We start from the raw sequence: 15,226 nt of genomic DNA on the forward strand, positions 1-15,226 counted from the left end.
AATGATCTCTCTCCAGCATTAGCTTAGGGAGACAAAAACAGAGCTATATTTCATATTCATATTTCGGAAGAGAGATTCCCCGTGTGCTGACTGACTGACTCTCTAAATCCAGCAATGCCTTTACTGATCGATCAGCCCTTTCCATGATTGTCTCGGTTTTGTTCTGAAAATAAATCTGGTATTGTGAGGGTCCCCTCTGTCAGACAAAAGGCATTTGATCCACAGGATCCACAGTGATTCACCAAGCCCCACCATAACTAACACAGATAATGTCCTAGAATCACTCTAAGAGAAAGTAGGCCTCTTGGAGCCTGTTCACATTCCCCAGAGAGGCCCAGACATGGGACCAGGCCAAGTGGCTGACACAGTCTCCTCTCCTCCAATAACCAGTCCCTTGCCTGCATGGTCACAACAACCCTACTTCTAGGCATCACTAACATCAGCATTCCTCTACCAAGACTCACATGATCACACCTTCCAACACAGAGTAGGTAAAGGAACAGAGAGGAACAGCCCCTAGGACAGCTTTTTCAATGAACCCTCTTCCCTCTCTGTTCCATTTCCTGTGTGGGGCAATCATGGGAGATATCACAGTGCTGAAGAGTGAGGTCAATACACACTACAATTCCGAGACCCTACTTGTAAATAGAGGGCTCTGCTTGAACCAATCAAACTGTACTCATGCCATTGTGAATGTAGCACATGTCATTGTGACACTGTCCTGTTATGTGGGAGGGTGTACACTCTTAGAAAAAAAGGTGCTATCTAGAACCTAAAAGGGTTCTTCGACTGTCCCCATAGGAGAACCCTTTGAATAACCTTTTTTGGTTCAAGGTAGAATCCTTTCCACAGAGGGTTTGTCAGTGATGCTGTAGGTGGGTGTGGTGGTGGAATCAAGCGCAGGACACCGAAGTACAGTCCAAAAGACTTTAGTGAAAATCCACAAGGGAAAATGAACAAACTTGCCCGAAGGCGAAACTCCGCACGTAGGCGACAAAACAAAACGGGCGCACTACACAGGTGCGTCAAACGCTCCAACACAGTGGAGAATAGCTCAACCGAGCGATATAGTATACACGTCCAGCAACGCACGACAGAAATAAAGCAATCACACACAACACTAGACAAACACAACGAGAACTTATAGGACACTAATTACACTAAACGATAACAGGTGTCACAACAATCAGACAAAAGCAACGAACATAGAAACATGCAACGGTGGCAGCTAGTATTCGGAGACGACGAACGCCGAAGCCTGCCCGAGCAAGGAAGAGAGGCAGCCTCGGCGAAACCGTGACAGTACCCCCTTGACGCGCGGCTCCAGACGTCGCGCCGACTCCGGCCTCGGGGACGACCAGGAGGACGCGGAGCAGGGTGCGTCGGGTGCCCACGATGGAATTCCGTCAGGAGAGACGGGTCCAAAATGTCTCTCCTCGGCACCCAGCACCGTTCCTCCGGACCGTACCCCTCCCACTCCACTAGATATTGGAGACCCCCATCCGACGTCTCGAATCCAAGATGGACCGCACGGAGTACGCCGGTGCCCCTCGATGTCCAATGGGGGCGGAGGAGTCTCCCTGATCTCACTTTCTTGGAGTGGGCCAGCTACCACCGGCCTGAGAAGAGACACATGGAACGAGGGGTTAATACTTTTATATTCAACAGGTAGTTGTAATTTGTAACACACCTCGTTCAACCTTCTCAGGACTTTAAATGGCCCTACAAACCGCCGACCCAGTTTCCGACAGGGCAGGCGGAGGGGCAGGTTTCTGGTAGAGAGCCAGACTCGATCACCAGGTGCGTACACCGGTCCCTCACTGCGGTGGAGATCGGCGCTCGCCTTATGACGACGGAGGGCCCGCTGCAGGTGGACGTGTGCAGCGTTCCATGTCTCCTCCGAGCGCCGCGCCCACTCATCCACCGCAGGAGCCTCGATCTGGCTCTGCTGCCAAGGTGCCAGAACCGGCTGGTAACCTAACACACATTGAAAAGGGGTTAGGTTAGTGGAGGAATGGCGTAGGGAATTCTGGGCCATTTCGGCCCAGGGAACGTACCTTGCCCACTCCTCCGGCCGATCCTGGCAGTATGTTCTAAGAAACCTCCCCACATCCTGGTTCACGCGTTCCACCTGCCCATTACTCTCCAGGTGGTAACCCGAGGTGAGGCTCACCGAGACCCCCAACCGCTCCATAAAAGCTCTCCAGACTCTGGAGGTAAATTGGGGACCTCGATCAGACACAATATCCTCGGGTACCCCGTAGTGCCGGAACACATGGGTGAATAGTGCTTGGCGGTTTGCAGGGCAGTAGGAAGGCCCGGCATAGGGAGCAAACGACAGGCCTTAGAAAACCGGTCCACAACGACCAGTATAGTGGTATTCCCCTGTGAAGGAGGAAGGTCAGTGAGGAAATCCACCGAGAGGTGAGACCATGGTCGTTGTGGAACGGGCAGGGGTAGTAACTTACCCCTAGGCAGATGTCTAGGCGCCTTACACTGGGCGCACACCGAGCAGGAGGAAACATAAACCCTCACATCCCTCGCCAACGTGGGCCACCAGTACTTGGCACTAAGACAGTGCACTGTCCGGCCGATACCAGGGTGTCCAGAGGAGGGTGACGTGTGAGCCCAATAGATCAATCGATCCCGAACCTCGAGCGGAACGTACTTCCGACCCTCCGGGCATTGCGGTGGACTAGGGTCGGTGCGTAACGCCCGCTCGAGTTCAGCATCGACCTCCCACACTACCGTTGCCACCAGACACGACTCCGGCAGTATGGGAGTGGGCTCCACGGACCTCTCCTCCGTGTCATACCGCCGAGACAGTGCGTCTGCCTTACCGTTCTGTGACCCAGGGATGTACGTGATCTTAAATGTGAACCGGGTCAAAAACATATTCCACCTCGCCTGGCGAGGGTTCAGCCTCCTCGCTGCCCGGATGTACTCCAGGTTACGGTGGTCCGTCAAAATGAGGAAAGGGTGTTGAGCCCCCTCAAGCCAGTGCCTCCACACCTTTAGGGCCTGTACTACGGCTAACAGCTCCCTGTCCCCCACGTCATAGTTTCGCTCCGCCGGACTGAGCTTCTTGGAATAGAAGGCACAGGGGCGGAGTTTAGGTGGCGCGCCGGACCGTTGCGACAGCACGGCTCCTATACCCGGCCTCTGACGCGTCCACCTCTACCTGAAATGGCAAAGAGGGATCCGGATGCGCCAGCACCGGGCCCGAGGTAAACAGGTCCTTCAGCCTCCCAACGGCGACCACTGCAGACGCACCGGACCCCCTTCAAAAGAGACGTTATGGGAGCTGCCACCTGTCCAAAACCCTGGATAAACCTCCGGTAATAATTCGCAAACCCCAAAAACTGCTGCACCTCCTTCACAGTGGTTGGCGTTTGCCAATTACGCACGGCCGACACCCGGTCTACCTCCATCTTCACCCCTGACGCAGACAACTGATAACCCAAAAAGGAGACCAACTCCTGGAAGAACAGACACTTCTCTGCCTTGACATACAGGTCGTGCTCCAACAGCCTCCGCAACACTCGGCGCACCAGGGCCACATGCTCGACTCGGGTAGGCGAGTACACGAGAATGTCATCGATGTACCACGACCACCCCCTGCCCCTGCATGTCCCTGAAGATCTCATCCACAACGATTGGAAAACTGAAGGAGCGTTCATCAACCCGTATGGCATGACGAGATACTCGTAATGGCCCGAGGTGGTACTAAAGGCTGTCTTCCATTCATCGCCCCCCCTAATGCGCACCAAGTTGTACGCGCTCCTGAGATCTAATTTAGTGAAGAAACGCGCCCCGTGCAATGACTCCGTCATGGTCGCAATCAGCGGGAGTGGATAACTGTACTTCACCGTGATCTGATTGAGACCACGGTAATCAATGCACGGGCGTAATCCTCCATCCTTTTTCTTCACAAAAACGAAACTCGAGGACACAGGGGAAGTGGAGGGCCGTATGTATCCTTGTCTCAGAGATTTGTCTATGTACGTCTCCATAGCTCTCTTCTCCTCCTGAGACAGAGGATACACATGGCTCCGTGGGAGCGCAGCTCCTGCCTGGAGGTCTATCGCACAATCTCCCTGCCTATGGAGAGGCAACTGCGTCGCCCTCGACTTACTGAACACAATAGCCAAATCCCCATACTCAGGGGGAACGTGCAATGCGGGCACCTGGTTTGGACTCTCCACCGAGGTAGCCCCTACGGAAACGCCTAAACATCGACCCACACACTGGGCAGACCACTCCATCAGAGCCCTCTCCTGCCACGAAATAGATGGGTTATGGGTACTCAACCAGGGCATGCCCAGCACCACCGGATACGCAGGCGAGTCGATCAGAAATAGCTGGATCATCTCCTGATGACCCCCTGCGCACACATCCTAAGTGGCGCAGTGACCTCCCTGATCAAGCCCGCACCCAACGGACGGCTATCTAGGGCATGAACGGGGAAGGGGACGTCAACAGGAAGAAGGGGAATCCCTAAGGCTAAACAAAACTTCTTATCAACAAAATTCCCAGCCGCGCCTGAATCTACCAGCGCCTTATGCTGGGAATGAGGTGCTACCTGTGGAAAACGCACAGGTATACAGAAATGTGCAACAGAGAGCTCTGGGTGAGTGGGGCGCCTACTCACCTGGAAGGACTCCCCAGTGCGGGACCTGTCGTCCTCTCCCCCTAGGAGGCCATCCCCAGCACCTAGCCGCGGTGTGTCCTCCCCGACCACAGTTGGTGCAGGAGATGGACCCCCTCGTAAGCCGACCCCTCCTCTCTCTAGCGCCAGTGCCCCTGAGCTCCATGGGGCACGGCTCGGAGGCGCTGGAGGGTGAAATGGACGGACCCCCCTCGGGACGTCCGCGGGTAGCTAGCAGGTTATCCAGCCTGATGGACATGTCGACCAGCTGGTCGAACGAGAGGCTGGTGTCCCTACAGGCCAGCTCCCTACGGACGTCCTCGCGTAGACTACATCGGTAGTGATCGATGAGAGCCCGCTCATTCCACCCTGCATCCGCCGCTAGAGTCACGGAATTCCAAGGCGAACTCCTGGGCACTCCTCTTCCCCTGCCGGAGGCAGACCAGACGCTCCCCCGCCGCTTTCCCCTCCGGGGGATGGTCAAACACCGCCCTGAAGCGGCGGGAGAACTCGTCGTAGGTGATGGTGTTCGCGTCGATTCTCCTCCACTCTGCGTTGGCCCATTCCAACGCCTTCCCGGAAAGGCAGGAGATCAGGGCGGACACGCTCTCGTGTCCCGAGGGCGCCGGGTGCACGGTGGCCAGGTAAAGCTCCACCTGGAGAAGGAATCCCTGACACCCGGCCGCGGTCCCATCGTAGGCCCCTCGGGAGCGAGAGTCGAACTCCTCTGGGTTCCGGAGCGGGAATGGGCTGACTTGCCGATGGTGCTGGCAGGGAGGATGGCGGTGGAGAAGTCCCTCGGGTCTCCCAGCCTCGGATGGTGGTGATCACCTCCTGCAGTGCGGACCCCATCCGCAGGATCTGGTCACTCTGTTCGCGGACCCTGTCCTCCAGCGTCGCCTGTGCTGCTGCGGCTCCTGCTGATTCCATTCTTGAAGGTGTGTGATTTTGTCAGTGATGCTGTAGGTGGGTGTGGTGGTGGAATCAAGCGCAGGACACCGAAGTACAGTCCAAAAGACTTTAGTGAAAATCCACAAGGGAAAATGAACAAACTTTCCCGAAGGTGAAACTCAGCACGTAGGCGACAAAACAAAACGGGCGCACTACACAGGTGCGTCAAACGCTCCAACACAGTGGAGAATAGCTCAACCGAGCGATATAGTATACACGTCCAGCAACGCATGACAGAAATAAAGCAATCACACACAACACTAGACAAACACAACGAGAACTTATAGGACACTAATTACACTAAACGATAACAGGTGTCACAACAAACAGACAAAAGCAAACGAACATAGAAACATGCAACGGTGGCAGCTAGTATTCCGGAGACGACGAACGCCGAAGCCTGCCCGAGCAAGGAAGAGAGGCAGCCTCGGCCGAAACCGTGACAGGGTTCTACATGGAACCCAAATGGGTTCTACCTGGACCCAAAAAGGGTTCTCCTATGGGGTCAACCGAAGAACCCTTTTGGAATCCTTTTTTCTAAGAGTGTAGCAAGTGGACATATGACAGAATCCATCACTGAGTAGGGGAGGAAAGTCATGTGATGACATCTGTGAAGAGTGAAAAGGTTAACATCTTACCACCTCATATACAACTGTAAGAGAACATACAAGTGAGTGTGACATTGCAAAAATAAGCGCTGAGTAACATCAAACAGGAAAACAAAGGCTTACAAACAGATGTCATTTACAGGGCAGTATGTGTAGCTATGTGCTGAGCTGATGATGCAATTTCCACTTCCAACATCACTGGGATTGGATACGTAGTTATTTATTGATGTAGCTATCTTTGTACACAATACAATTTGTCAATTATACATCAACTGGGAGGGGTCCAACCTTATTTGTGAGCAGTTTCTCAGCAGGAATGAAAGAGGTTTAGGAGCTGAGCTGAGCAGAATCCTATTGTGGTGTGGAGATGCCACTGCCACCACTGCTGCTCCAGCAGGTCCCCATTGCATCCACACTGTCACAATCTCACTCAATAAGAAATGTGAGCACATGCACCTGCCAAATCCCTCTCACAGCTTTGATCTGGATTATTTGAAGAATCTATAGTATGTTGGTATAGAGAAGCCAATCGTGATGTACTCCAAACCCAAAAGAATGGCCAGTGTATATATCTAAATGTTTTTCTTTATTTAACCTTTATCTTGACAGGGAGTCAAAGCTGAGACCAAGGTCTCTTTTCCAGATGAGCCATGTGGAACACAACAATACAGATCAAAGTACAATAGACACATAGCAGCGCCCTGCCCTCCAGCTGCCAGGAAATAAGTATAAACCGACACGTTTGTGATGGCACCCTTTACATATTTGCTACAGCTGTATAAGGTATTGGGATCTCTGAGCAAGTACTAAGTAGTGCCAAAACGCATCAATCTTCAGCCACCTCAAAAGAGATGTTTGTGTGAGCAGCATGAAGGAATTGCTGCAATTGATTAATCAATTTCTAGTGCTATGCGATTGCTGCATTTACCAGTCCCACCAGGGACGGTACAGCCACCTCCTCCCAATGATCTTGCTGTGGTCATGAATAGATTTTCTATGTGGAAATCCCTTCACATTCAACACACAGTTGCCGTGGTTCATCCATCGAATCCCACTTCCCTTATGATGAGACTGGCCCACAGAAGATGGGATGTTCCTTTGAGAGAATTGTGTTCTGTATTACAAACAACTACAGTCAACTTTGAGTGAACCCATTCCACTGTTAACCCCTCCTCCTTCTCTCTGCAAACACACACTCTTTGAGATGCAACAAAGACAAACATGTAAAGCTGTCTCTGTACTGTCACCTGTTCGGAAATATGTAGCTATGCCCTCAGAATGGAATTGAGAAATAAGGGATCCATACTTGCAATGTTTTCTAATTTAGGGCTCTATTAAATCTGTATCGCTGAAACGTTACAGATTACGAGATGGAAATGTAAAGGTAATTTCCGATTGAGGTACAAATGCAGCGTTTACCGTAAAAAGCAGTCTCCGCTAATGCGGGAACATTGCCTTTACATTCAATCACGCTGTAAAGCTGAACTTCTGCAATGTGGATTGAATAGAGCCCTTACTATCCTGCAGCACATTCCTTTGCTAATTCATTATGACTTAAATATGCTATGCTTCTAAAGAGTTTATTATATTCTCCCATTGGCAAAGCCCCATAATGACTATATATACAGTACCAGTCAAAAGTTTGGACACACCTACTCATTCAAGGGTTTTTCTTTACTTTTATTATTTTCTACATTATAGAATAATAGTGAAGACATTGAAACTATGAAATAACACATATGGAATCATGTAGTAACCAAAAAAGTGTTAAACAAATCAAAAAATATTTTATATTTGAGATTCTTCAAAAAGCCACCCTTTGCCTTGATGACAGCTTTGCACGCTCTTGGCATTCTCTCAACCAGCTTCACCTGGAATGCTTTTCCAACAGTCTTGAAGGAGTTCCCACATATGCTGAGCACTTGTTGGCTGCTTTTCCTTCACTCTGCCTTCCGACTCATTCCAAACCATCTCAATTGGGTTGAGGTCGGGGGATTGTGGAGGCCAGGTCATCTGATGCAGCACTCCATCACTATCCTTCTTGGTAAAATAGCCCTTACACAGCCTGGAGGTGTGTTGGGTCATTGTCCTGTTGAAAAACAAATGATAGTCCCACTAAGCCCAAACCAGATGGGGTGGCGTATAGCTACAGAATGCTGTGGTAGCCATGCTGGTTAAGTGTGCCTTGAATTTTAAATAAATCACAGACAGTGTCACCAGCAAAGCACTCCCACACCATAACATCTCATCCTCCATGCTTTACAGTGGGAACTACACATGCAGAGATCATCCGTTCACCCACACCGTGTCTCACAAAGACATGGCGGTTTGAACCAAAAATCTCCAATTTGGACTCCAGACCAAAGGACAAATTTCCACCGGTCTAATGTCCATTGATCGTGTTTCTTGGACCAAGTAGGTCTCTTCTTCTTATTGGTGTCCTTTAGTAGTGGTTTCTTTGCAGCAATTATACCATGAAGGTCTGATTCACACAGTCTCCTCTGAACAGTTGATGTTGACATGTGTCTGTTACTTGAACTCTGTGAAGCATTTATTTGGGCTGCAATTTCTGAGAATGGTAACTCTAATGAACTTATCCTCTGCAGCAGAGATAACTCTGGGTCTTCCATTCCTGTGGCGGTCCTCATGAGAGCCAGTTTCATCATAGCGCTTGATGGTTTTTGCGACTGCACTTGAAGAAACTTTCAAAGTTCTTGAAATGTTCCAGATCGACTGACCTTCATGTCTTAAAGTAATGATGGACTGTCGTTTCTATTTGCTTATTTGAGCTGTTCTTGCCATAATATGGACTTGGTCTTTTACCAAATAGGGCTATCTTCTGTATACCCCCCCTACCTTGTCACAACACAACTGATTGGCTCAAACACATTAAGAAGGAAAGAAATTCTAAATTTTAAGAAGGCACACCTGTTAATTGAACTGCATTCCAGGTGAAGCTGGTTGAGAGAATGCCAAGAGTGTGCAAAGCTGTCATCAAGGCAAAGGGTGGCTATTTGAAGAATCTGAATATAACATATATTTAGATTTGTTTAACATTTTTTTAGTTATTACATGATTCCATATGTGTTATTTCATAGTTTTGATGTCTTCACTATTATTCTACAATGTAAAACATTTTTAAAATAAAGAAAAACCCTTGAATGAGTAGGTGTGTCCAAACCTTTGACTGGTAGTGTATATATATAACTAATAAATTATGATTGATGTATTAAAGGTAAATGGTTACTTAGCAACAATACTTGAGATATTATGCAGGAACACATTACAAGAAGACTTTGCCTATGAATATTCACCCCATAAGTAGATGACATAGCCTATGAATATTCACCCCATAAGTAGATGACGTTGCCTATGAATATTTCATTTTGTTCCTGTTTGGTCCCCGGGAAGGGTAGCAGCTGCCTTGGCAATAGCTAATGGGGATCCTAATAAAATACTAAATACTACCGTAGACGCACTGGGACGCTTTGAAGAGCCCGCTAGTTCTGGAACATATCGAAACACTACCAATCCTGCATGAGGAGCGCAAACCGAGGCAAGATCCAAGACTGGCCATTATCCCAGTGTTGTAGGCCTATCAAGCATATATGTGACAGTCGTCAGGTGCTTGGTAGGTCTATCAGGCAGTGATCTTTTTTATACTTTTGATATGTTCTGCACTAATTACAGTCCCCTATGAAACACGGAACAAAAATATGTTTCCTACCCTGTCACATTAAGATAAACCTAGGAGTAGACCTATAGGCCTATTTTCAATCAGGTGCTACAGTATTATTATTTTTTAAACAATGCATCTTATATCACAGTCCAGCTGTCCGAACCTGGATAGGTGCAGCGTCGAACTCGGGTTTACATTTACATTAAACATCGTCTGCGATTGCAGACAAATGCAATAGGGTTTGGTGTGCAATTGGGACTCGAATAGTAAATAAAATGCGTCAGAAATAAACAACTCCAATATTGGAAAGCGGTAACATTTATAATGAAACGGCATTTAACATTAATGACAGTCAACACTAATTTACTTGTGGCATAGCCCCATTCACTTCATTGCAGACCACAGCACTTTTGACGGAAGAAAAGTAAATTGTAGAGACAATAGACCCATTGAAAGAAAAGACTACAGGCCTACATTATATTATATTTAGGTAACACTTCATTTTAAGGGATCCTTATTACAGTTTAGCCTAATTAAATGTTTAATTACACTGTAACAAGTATTGTAGTTAACTGTAATAACACATAGTTACACTGTAATAACATGTACTGGTTGTAGGCTACTAATAGCCTATCAGTGACAGACGTTAATGGCACGCGTGCCAAACAAATATGAATATAGGCCTAATCGAAATGATCCAAGCAACACTACAGCCAGCCTATGGTTTACTCATCGACAGTGAAAACTGTTACATAAATGCCAATATAGATTGCACCCCCCCCCCTCATCGACAGTGAAAACTGTTACATAAATGCCAATATAGATCCAGGTATTCGCCAAGCGCCCTCTATCACAGTGCCAGCGAAATCCTGCTGCATCACTGCCTCAACCGCAAAGACTTCTTCGGCAACTCTGCCTCATTTAGTCTCCTCTTCTGCCTGTCCGTGACTAAATTCAATCACATTGGGACAGTGAAAAATATATTGCCAGGAACACGATTATTAAGAAAATATCCCATCCCCCACACAGACTGTCGGCCTATAGCTATAAACACAGTCACTGCCTTTCACCGTCCAGAGCAAATACAATTATTTCTATAATTTAGCACATCATACGTCCACAGGACGCAATACCCAACCATATAGCCTACGATATCTTATATCGTACATAATTCATATCATATAACTCTTAGTAGCCTATATAAAATAAATACAAAATTGAAAGAAAATGCACTCACTTTTTACTACCCGATCCGTGGCATTTAAGACTATATCAACGTTAGACATCTTCATGGGCAGTTGCGGTCTCGAGGCAAACGCGTTTGTATTCCTCCTTGTAGAAGTGACTGTTTTATTCTCGGTGTGTTTTCGCGGTTGCGAGATGCGGTTGGTGCAGTGGCATCACTTGGATGCGTCCCTCAGTGTATCACTGCCTGCGCTGGGGTCTGGGGATGACTTCTGCTACCCAGTTAGGGTGGATGCTGCTGAGGAGGGTGCTGCGCTGTGCTTAGCAGTCGTGTGGGGGAGGATGGAGGGAACGAATTGGGAGGGGGCGGCAGTGAGAGAGAAGGGGGGGGACTCTGCTCAGGAGATCCTCACTGCACGCTGCACCACCCCAACATTGGCGATGAAGGGAACTCCCACGCTAATGTTTCGCGAGGCTGCCTGATGCTGCCATCAGGTGGAGGCAGAGCCGGGGTTTCCCAACAACACGCGCGCGCCATGTTTTTATATTCTATGCACTTGCTGATGGGGTAGGGCCTGAGACGCATAGGTCTGTACTGTATTCATTATGGTTATATCAGTGAATCTTCCCGGGGTAAAACATTGCATCATTGCTTTTTGTGGGAGATGTTATTTCTCCAACATTTTCAAATAATCAGATGACAAGTCAAAATGGCTTGTGTGTGTGTGTGTGTGTGCGTGTGTGTGTGTGCGTGCGTGCGTCAGGGGCAGACTGTGGCCAGAAATCGGCTCTGTCATTTCTAACACACTGACCCCCCACAACGCCCCACTTTTTTCCTCGAGGCCCCCACACCAGCCCATTTTATTCCCTGAGCAACAGGATAGATAATAAACAGTAGCAGCAGCGTATGTGAAAAGCGTTATTGCAAAAAGGGTCAATGCAGATAGTTAAATAGTTAACTAATAGCTACCTGGACTAACTATTTAGCAGTCTTATGGCTTGGAGATAGAAGCTGTTCAGGGTCCTGTTGGTTCCAGACTTGGTGCACCGGTACTGCTTGCCGTGTGGTAGCAGAGAGAACAATCTATGACTTGGGTGGCTGGAGTCTTTGACAATTCTTAGCGCCTTCCTCTGACACCGCCCGGTATAGAGTCCAGTATGGCAGGGAGCTCGGCCTCAGTGATGTACTGGGCCATACAAACTACCCTCTGTAGCGCCTTGTGGGCGGATGCCAAGCAGTTGCCATACCAAGCGGTGATGCAGCCAGTCAAGATGCTCTCAATGGTGCAGCTGTATAACTTTTTGAGGATCTGAGGGCCAATACTGAATCTTTTCAGCCTCCTGAGGAGGAAGAGGCGTTGTCGTGCCTTCTTCATGACTGTGTTGATGTGTGTGGACCATGAGAATTCCTTAGTTATGTGGACATCTGCGTGGCGTGATGTGTTGTTGCCTACCCTCACCACCTGGGGGCAGCCCATCAGGAAGTCCAGGATCCAGTTGCAGAGGGAGGTGTTCAGTCCCAGGGTCCTGAGCTTAGTGATGAGCTTGGAGGGCACTATGGTGTTGAACACTGAGCTATAGCCAATAAACAGCATTCTCACGTAGGTGTTCCTCTTGTCCAGGTAGGAGAGGGCAGTGTGGAGTGCAATAGATATTGCAACATCTGTAGATCTGTTGGGGCGGTTTGCGAATTTGAGTGGGTCCAGGGTGCCTGGGATGATGGTGTTGGTAGGAGCCATGACCAGCCTTTCAAAGCATGTGAGTGCGATATCGGGGCGATAGTGATTTAGACAGGTTACCTTGGCGTTCATGGGCGGGCACAGGGACTATGGTGGTCTGTTTGAAAAATGTACAGTGCGTTCGGAAAGTAATCAGACCCCTTGAGTTTTTCAAAATGTGTTATGTTACAGCCTTATTCTAAAATGGATTACATCGTTTTTCCCCCTCATCAATCTACACACAATACCCCATAATGACAAAGCAAAAACAGGTTTTTCTAAATTTTAGCAAATGTATTAAAAATAAAAAACAGAAACATCACATTTACATAAGTATTCAGACCCTTTACTCAGTACTTTGTTGAAGCACCTTTGGCAGCGATTACAGCCTTGTGTCTTCTTGGGTATGATGCTACAAGCTTGGCACACCTGTATTTGGGGAGTTTCTCCCATTCTTCTCTGCAGATCCTCTCAGGCTCTGTCAGGTTGAATGGGGAGAGACGCTGCACAGCTATTTTCAGGTCTCTCCAGAGATGTTCGATTGGGTTCAAGTCCAGGCTCTGGCTGGGCCACTCAAGTACATTCAGAGACTTGTCCCAAAGCCACTCCTGCGTTGTCTTGGCTGTGTGTTTAGGGTCGTTGTCCTGTTGGAAGGTGAACCTTCGCCCAAGTCTGAGGTCCTGAGCGCTCTGGAGCAGGTTTTCATCAAGGATCTCTCTGTACTTTGCTCCGTTCATCTTTCCCTCGATCCTGACTAGTCTCCCAGTCCCTGCCGCTGAAAAACTTTCCCACAGCTTGATGCTGCCACCACCATGCTTCACCGTAGAGATGGTGCCAGGTTTCCTACAGAGGTGACTCTTGGCATTCAGGCCAAAGAGTTCAATCTTGGTTTAATCAGACCAGAGAATCTTGTTTCTCATGGTCTGAGAGTATTTTAGGTGCCTTTTGGCAAACTCCAAGCGGGCTGTCATGTGCCTTTTACTGAGGAGTTGCTTCTGTCTGGCCACTCTACCATAAAGGCCTGATTGGTGGAGTGCTGCAGAGATGGTTGTCCTTCTGGAAGGTTCTCTTATCTCCACAGAGGAACTCTGGAGATCTTTCAGAGTGACCATCGGGTTCTTGGTCACCTCCCTGACCAAGGCCCTTCTCCCCCAATTGCTCAGTTTGGCCGGGCGGCCAGCTCTAGGAAGAGTCTTGGTGATTCCAAACTTCTTCCATTTAAGAATGATGGAGGCCACTGTGTTCTTGAGGACCTTCAATGCTGCAGAAATGTTTTGGTACCCTTCCCCAGATCTGTGCCTTGACACAATCCTGTCTCGGAGTTCTACGCACAATTCCTTCGACCTCATGGCTTGGTTTTTGCTCTGATATGCACTGTCAACTGTGGGACCTTATGTAGACAGGTGTGAGCCTTTCCAAATCATGTCCAGTCAATTGTAGTTACCACAGGTGGACTCCAATCAAGTTGTAGAAACATCTCAAGGATGATCAATGGAAACAGGAGGCAGCTGAGCTCAATTTCGAGTCTCATAGCAAAGGGTATAAATACTTATGTAAATAAGATATTTCTGTTCTTTATTTTCAATAGATTTGCAAAAATGTCTAAAAACCTGTTTTCGCTTTGTCATTATGGGGTATTGTGTGTAGATTGATGAGGAAAAAAAGTAATTTAATCAATTTTAGAAAAAGGCTGTAACGTAACAAAACGTGGAGAAATTCAAGGGGTCTGAATAATTGTATGCACTGTAGGTATTACAGACTGGGTCAGGTAGAGGTTGAAAATGTCAGTGAAGACACTTGCTAGCTGGTCAACGCATGCTCTGAATAAGTGTCCTGGTCATCTGTCTGGCCCCTCTGCCTTGTGAATGTTAACCTGTTTAAAGGTCTTACTCACATCAGCTACAGAGAGCGAGATCACACAGTCGTCCGGAACAGCTGGTACTCTCATGCATGGTTCAGTGTTGCTTGCATCGAAGCAAGCATAGAAGGAATTTAGCTCATCTGATAGGCTCGCATCACTGGGCAGCTTGCGGCTGGGTTTCCCTATATAATGTGATAGTTTGTAAGCCCTGCCACATCTGACAAGCGTCAGAGCCGGCGTGGTAAGTGTCGGTCTTAGTCCTGTATTGATGTTTTTACTGTTTGATGGGCTCGTCAGAGGTAGTAGCGGGATTTCTTGTAAGTGTCCCGATTAGTGTTCTTCAGGTCCCGTTGATAGGATAGTCTCGAAAGGAGCTCGTCCAGTTTGTTCTCTGGTGATTGTACGTTTGCCAGTAGAACAGAGGGTAGAGGCGGTTTATTTACTCTCCGGCGTAGTCTCGTCAGGGAGCCCGCTTGTTTGCCTCTCTTGCAATGTCTCTTCCTCTTTCGAGTCCCGGGGATTAGGGCCTGGTCCGGAATGAGCAGTACATCCACAGCTGCCGACTCGTTGAAGTAG

The 15,226-nt window shown here is 48.4% G+C and overlaps 1 protein-coding gene across 4 annotated transcripts in view; it reads right to left on the reverse strand.

The window, feature by feature from the left end:
* LOC121541954 (serine/threonine-protein phosphatase 2B catalytic subunit alpha isoform) overlaps positions 1 to 15,226 on the reverse strand; it is a 96,731-nt gene that overhangs the window by 80,583 nt on the left and 922 nt on the right. For 3 of the 4 annotated variants that reach the window (XM_041851366.2, XM_045208192.1, XM_041851364.2), the window contains exon 1: positions 11,124 to 11,402. The exons of the other annotated variant lie outside the window; for it this stretch is intronic. In XM_041851366.2, the coding sequence (XP_041707300.2) occupies positions 11,124 to 11,178 (55 nt within the window). In that variant the 5' untranslated portion in view covers positions 11,179 to 11,402. Of the gene's footprint in view, positions 1 to 11,123; positions 11,403 to 15,226 lie in introns of those variants that run through there. 4 annotated transcript variants of the gene reach the window in all.

The sequence above is a fragment of the Coregonus clupeaformis genome, chromosome 27 (assembly GCF_020615455.1).
Source record: "Coregonus clupeaformis isolate EN_2021a chromosome 27, ASM2061545v1, whole genome shotgun sequence".
Lineage (NCBI taxonomy): Eukaryota > Metazoa > Chordata > Actinopteri > Salmoniformes > Salmonidae > Coregonus > Coregonus clupeaformis.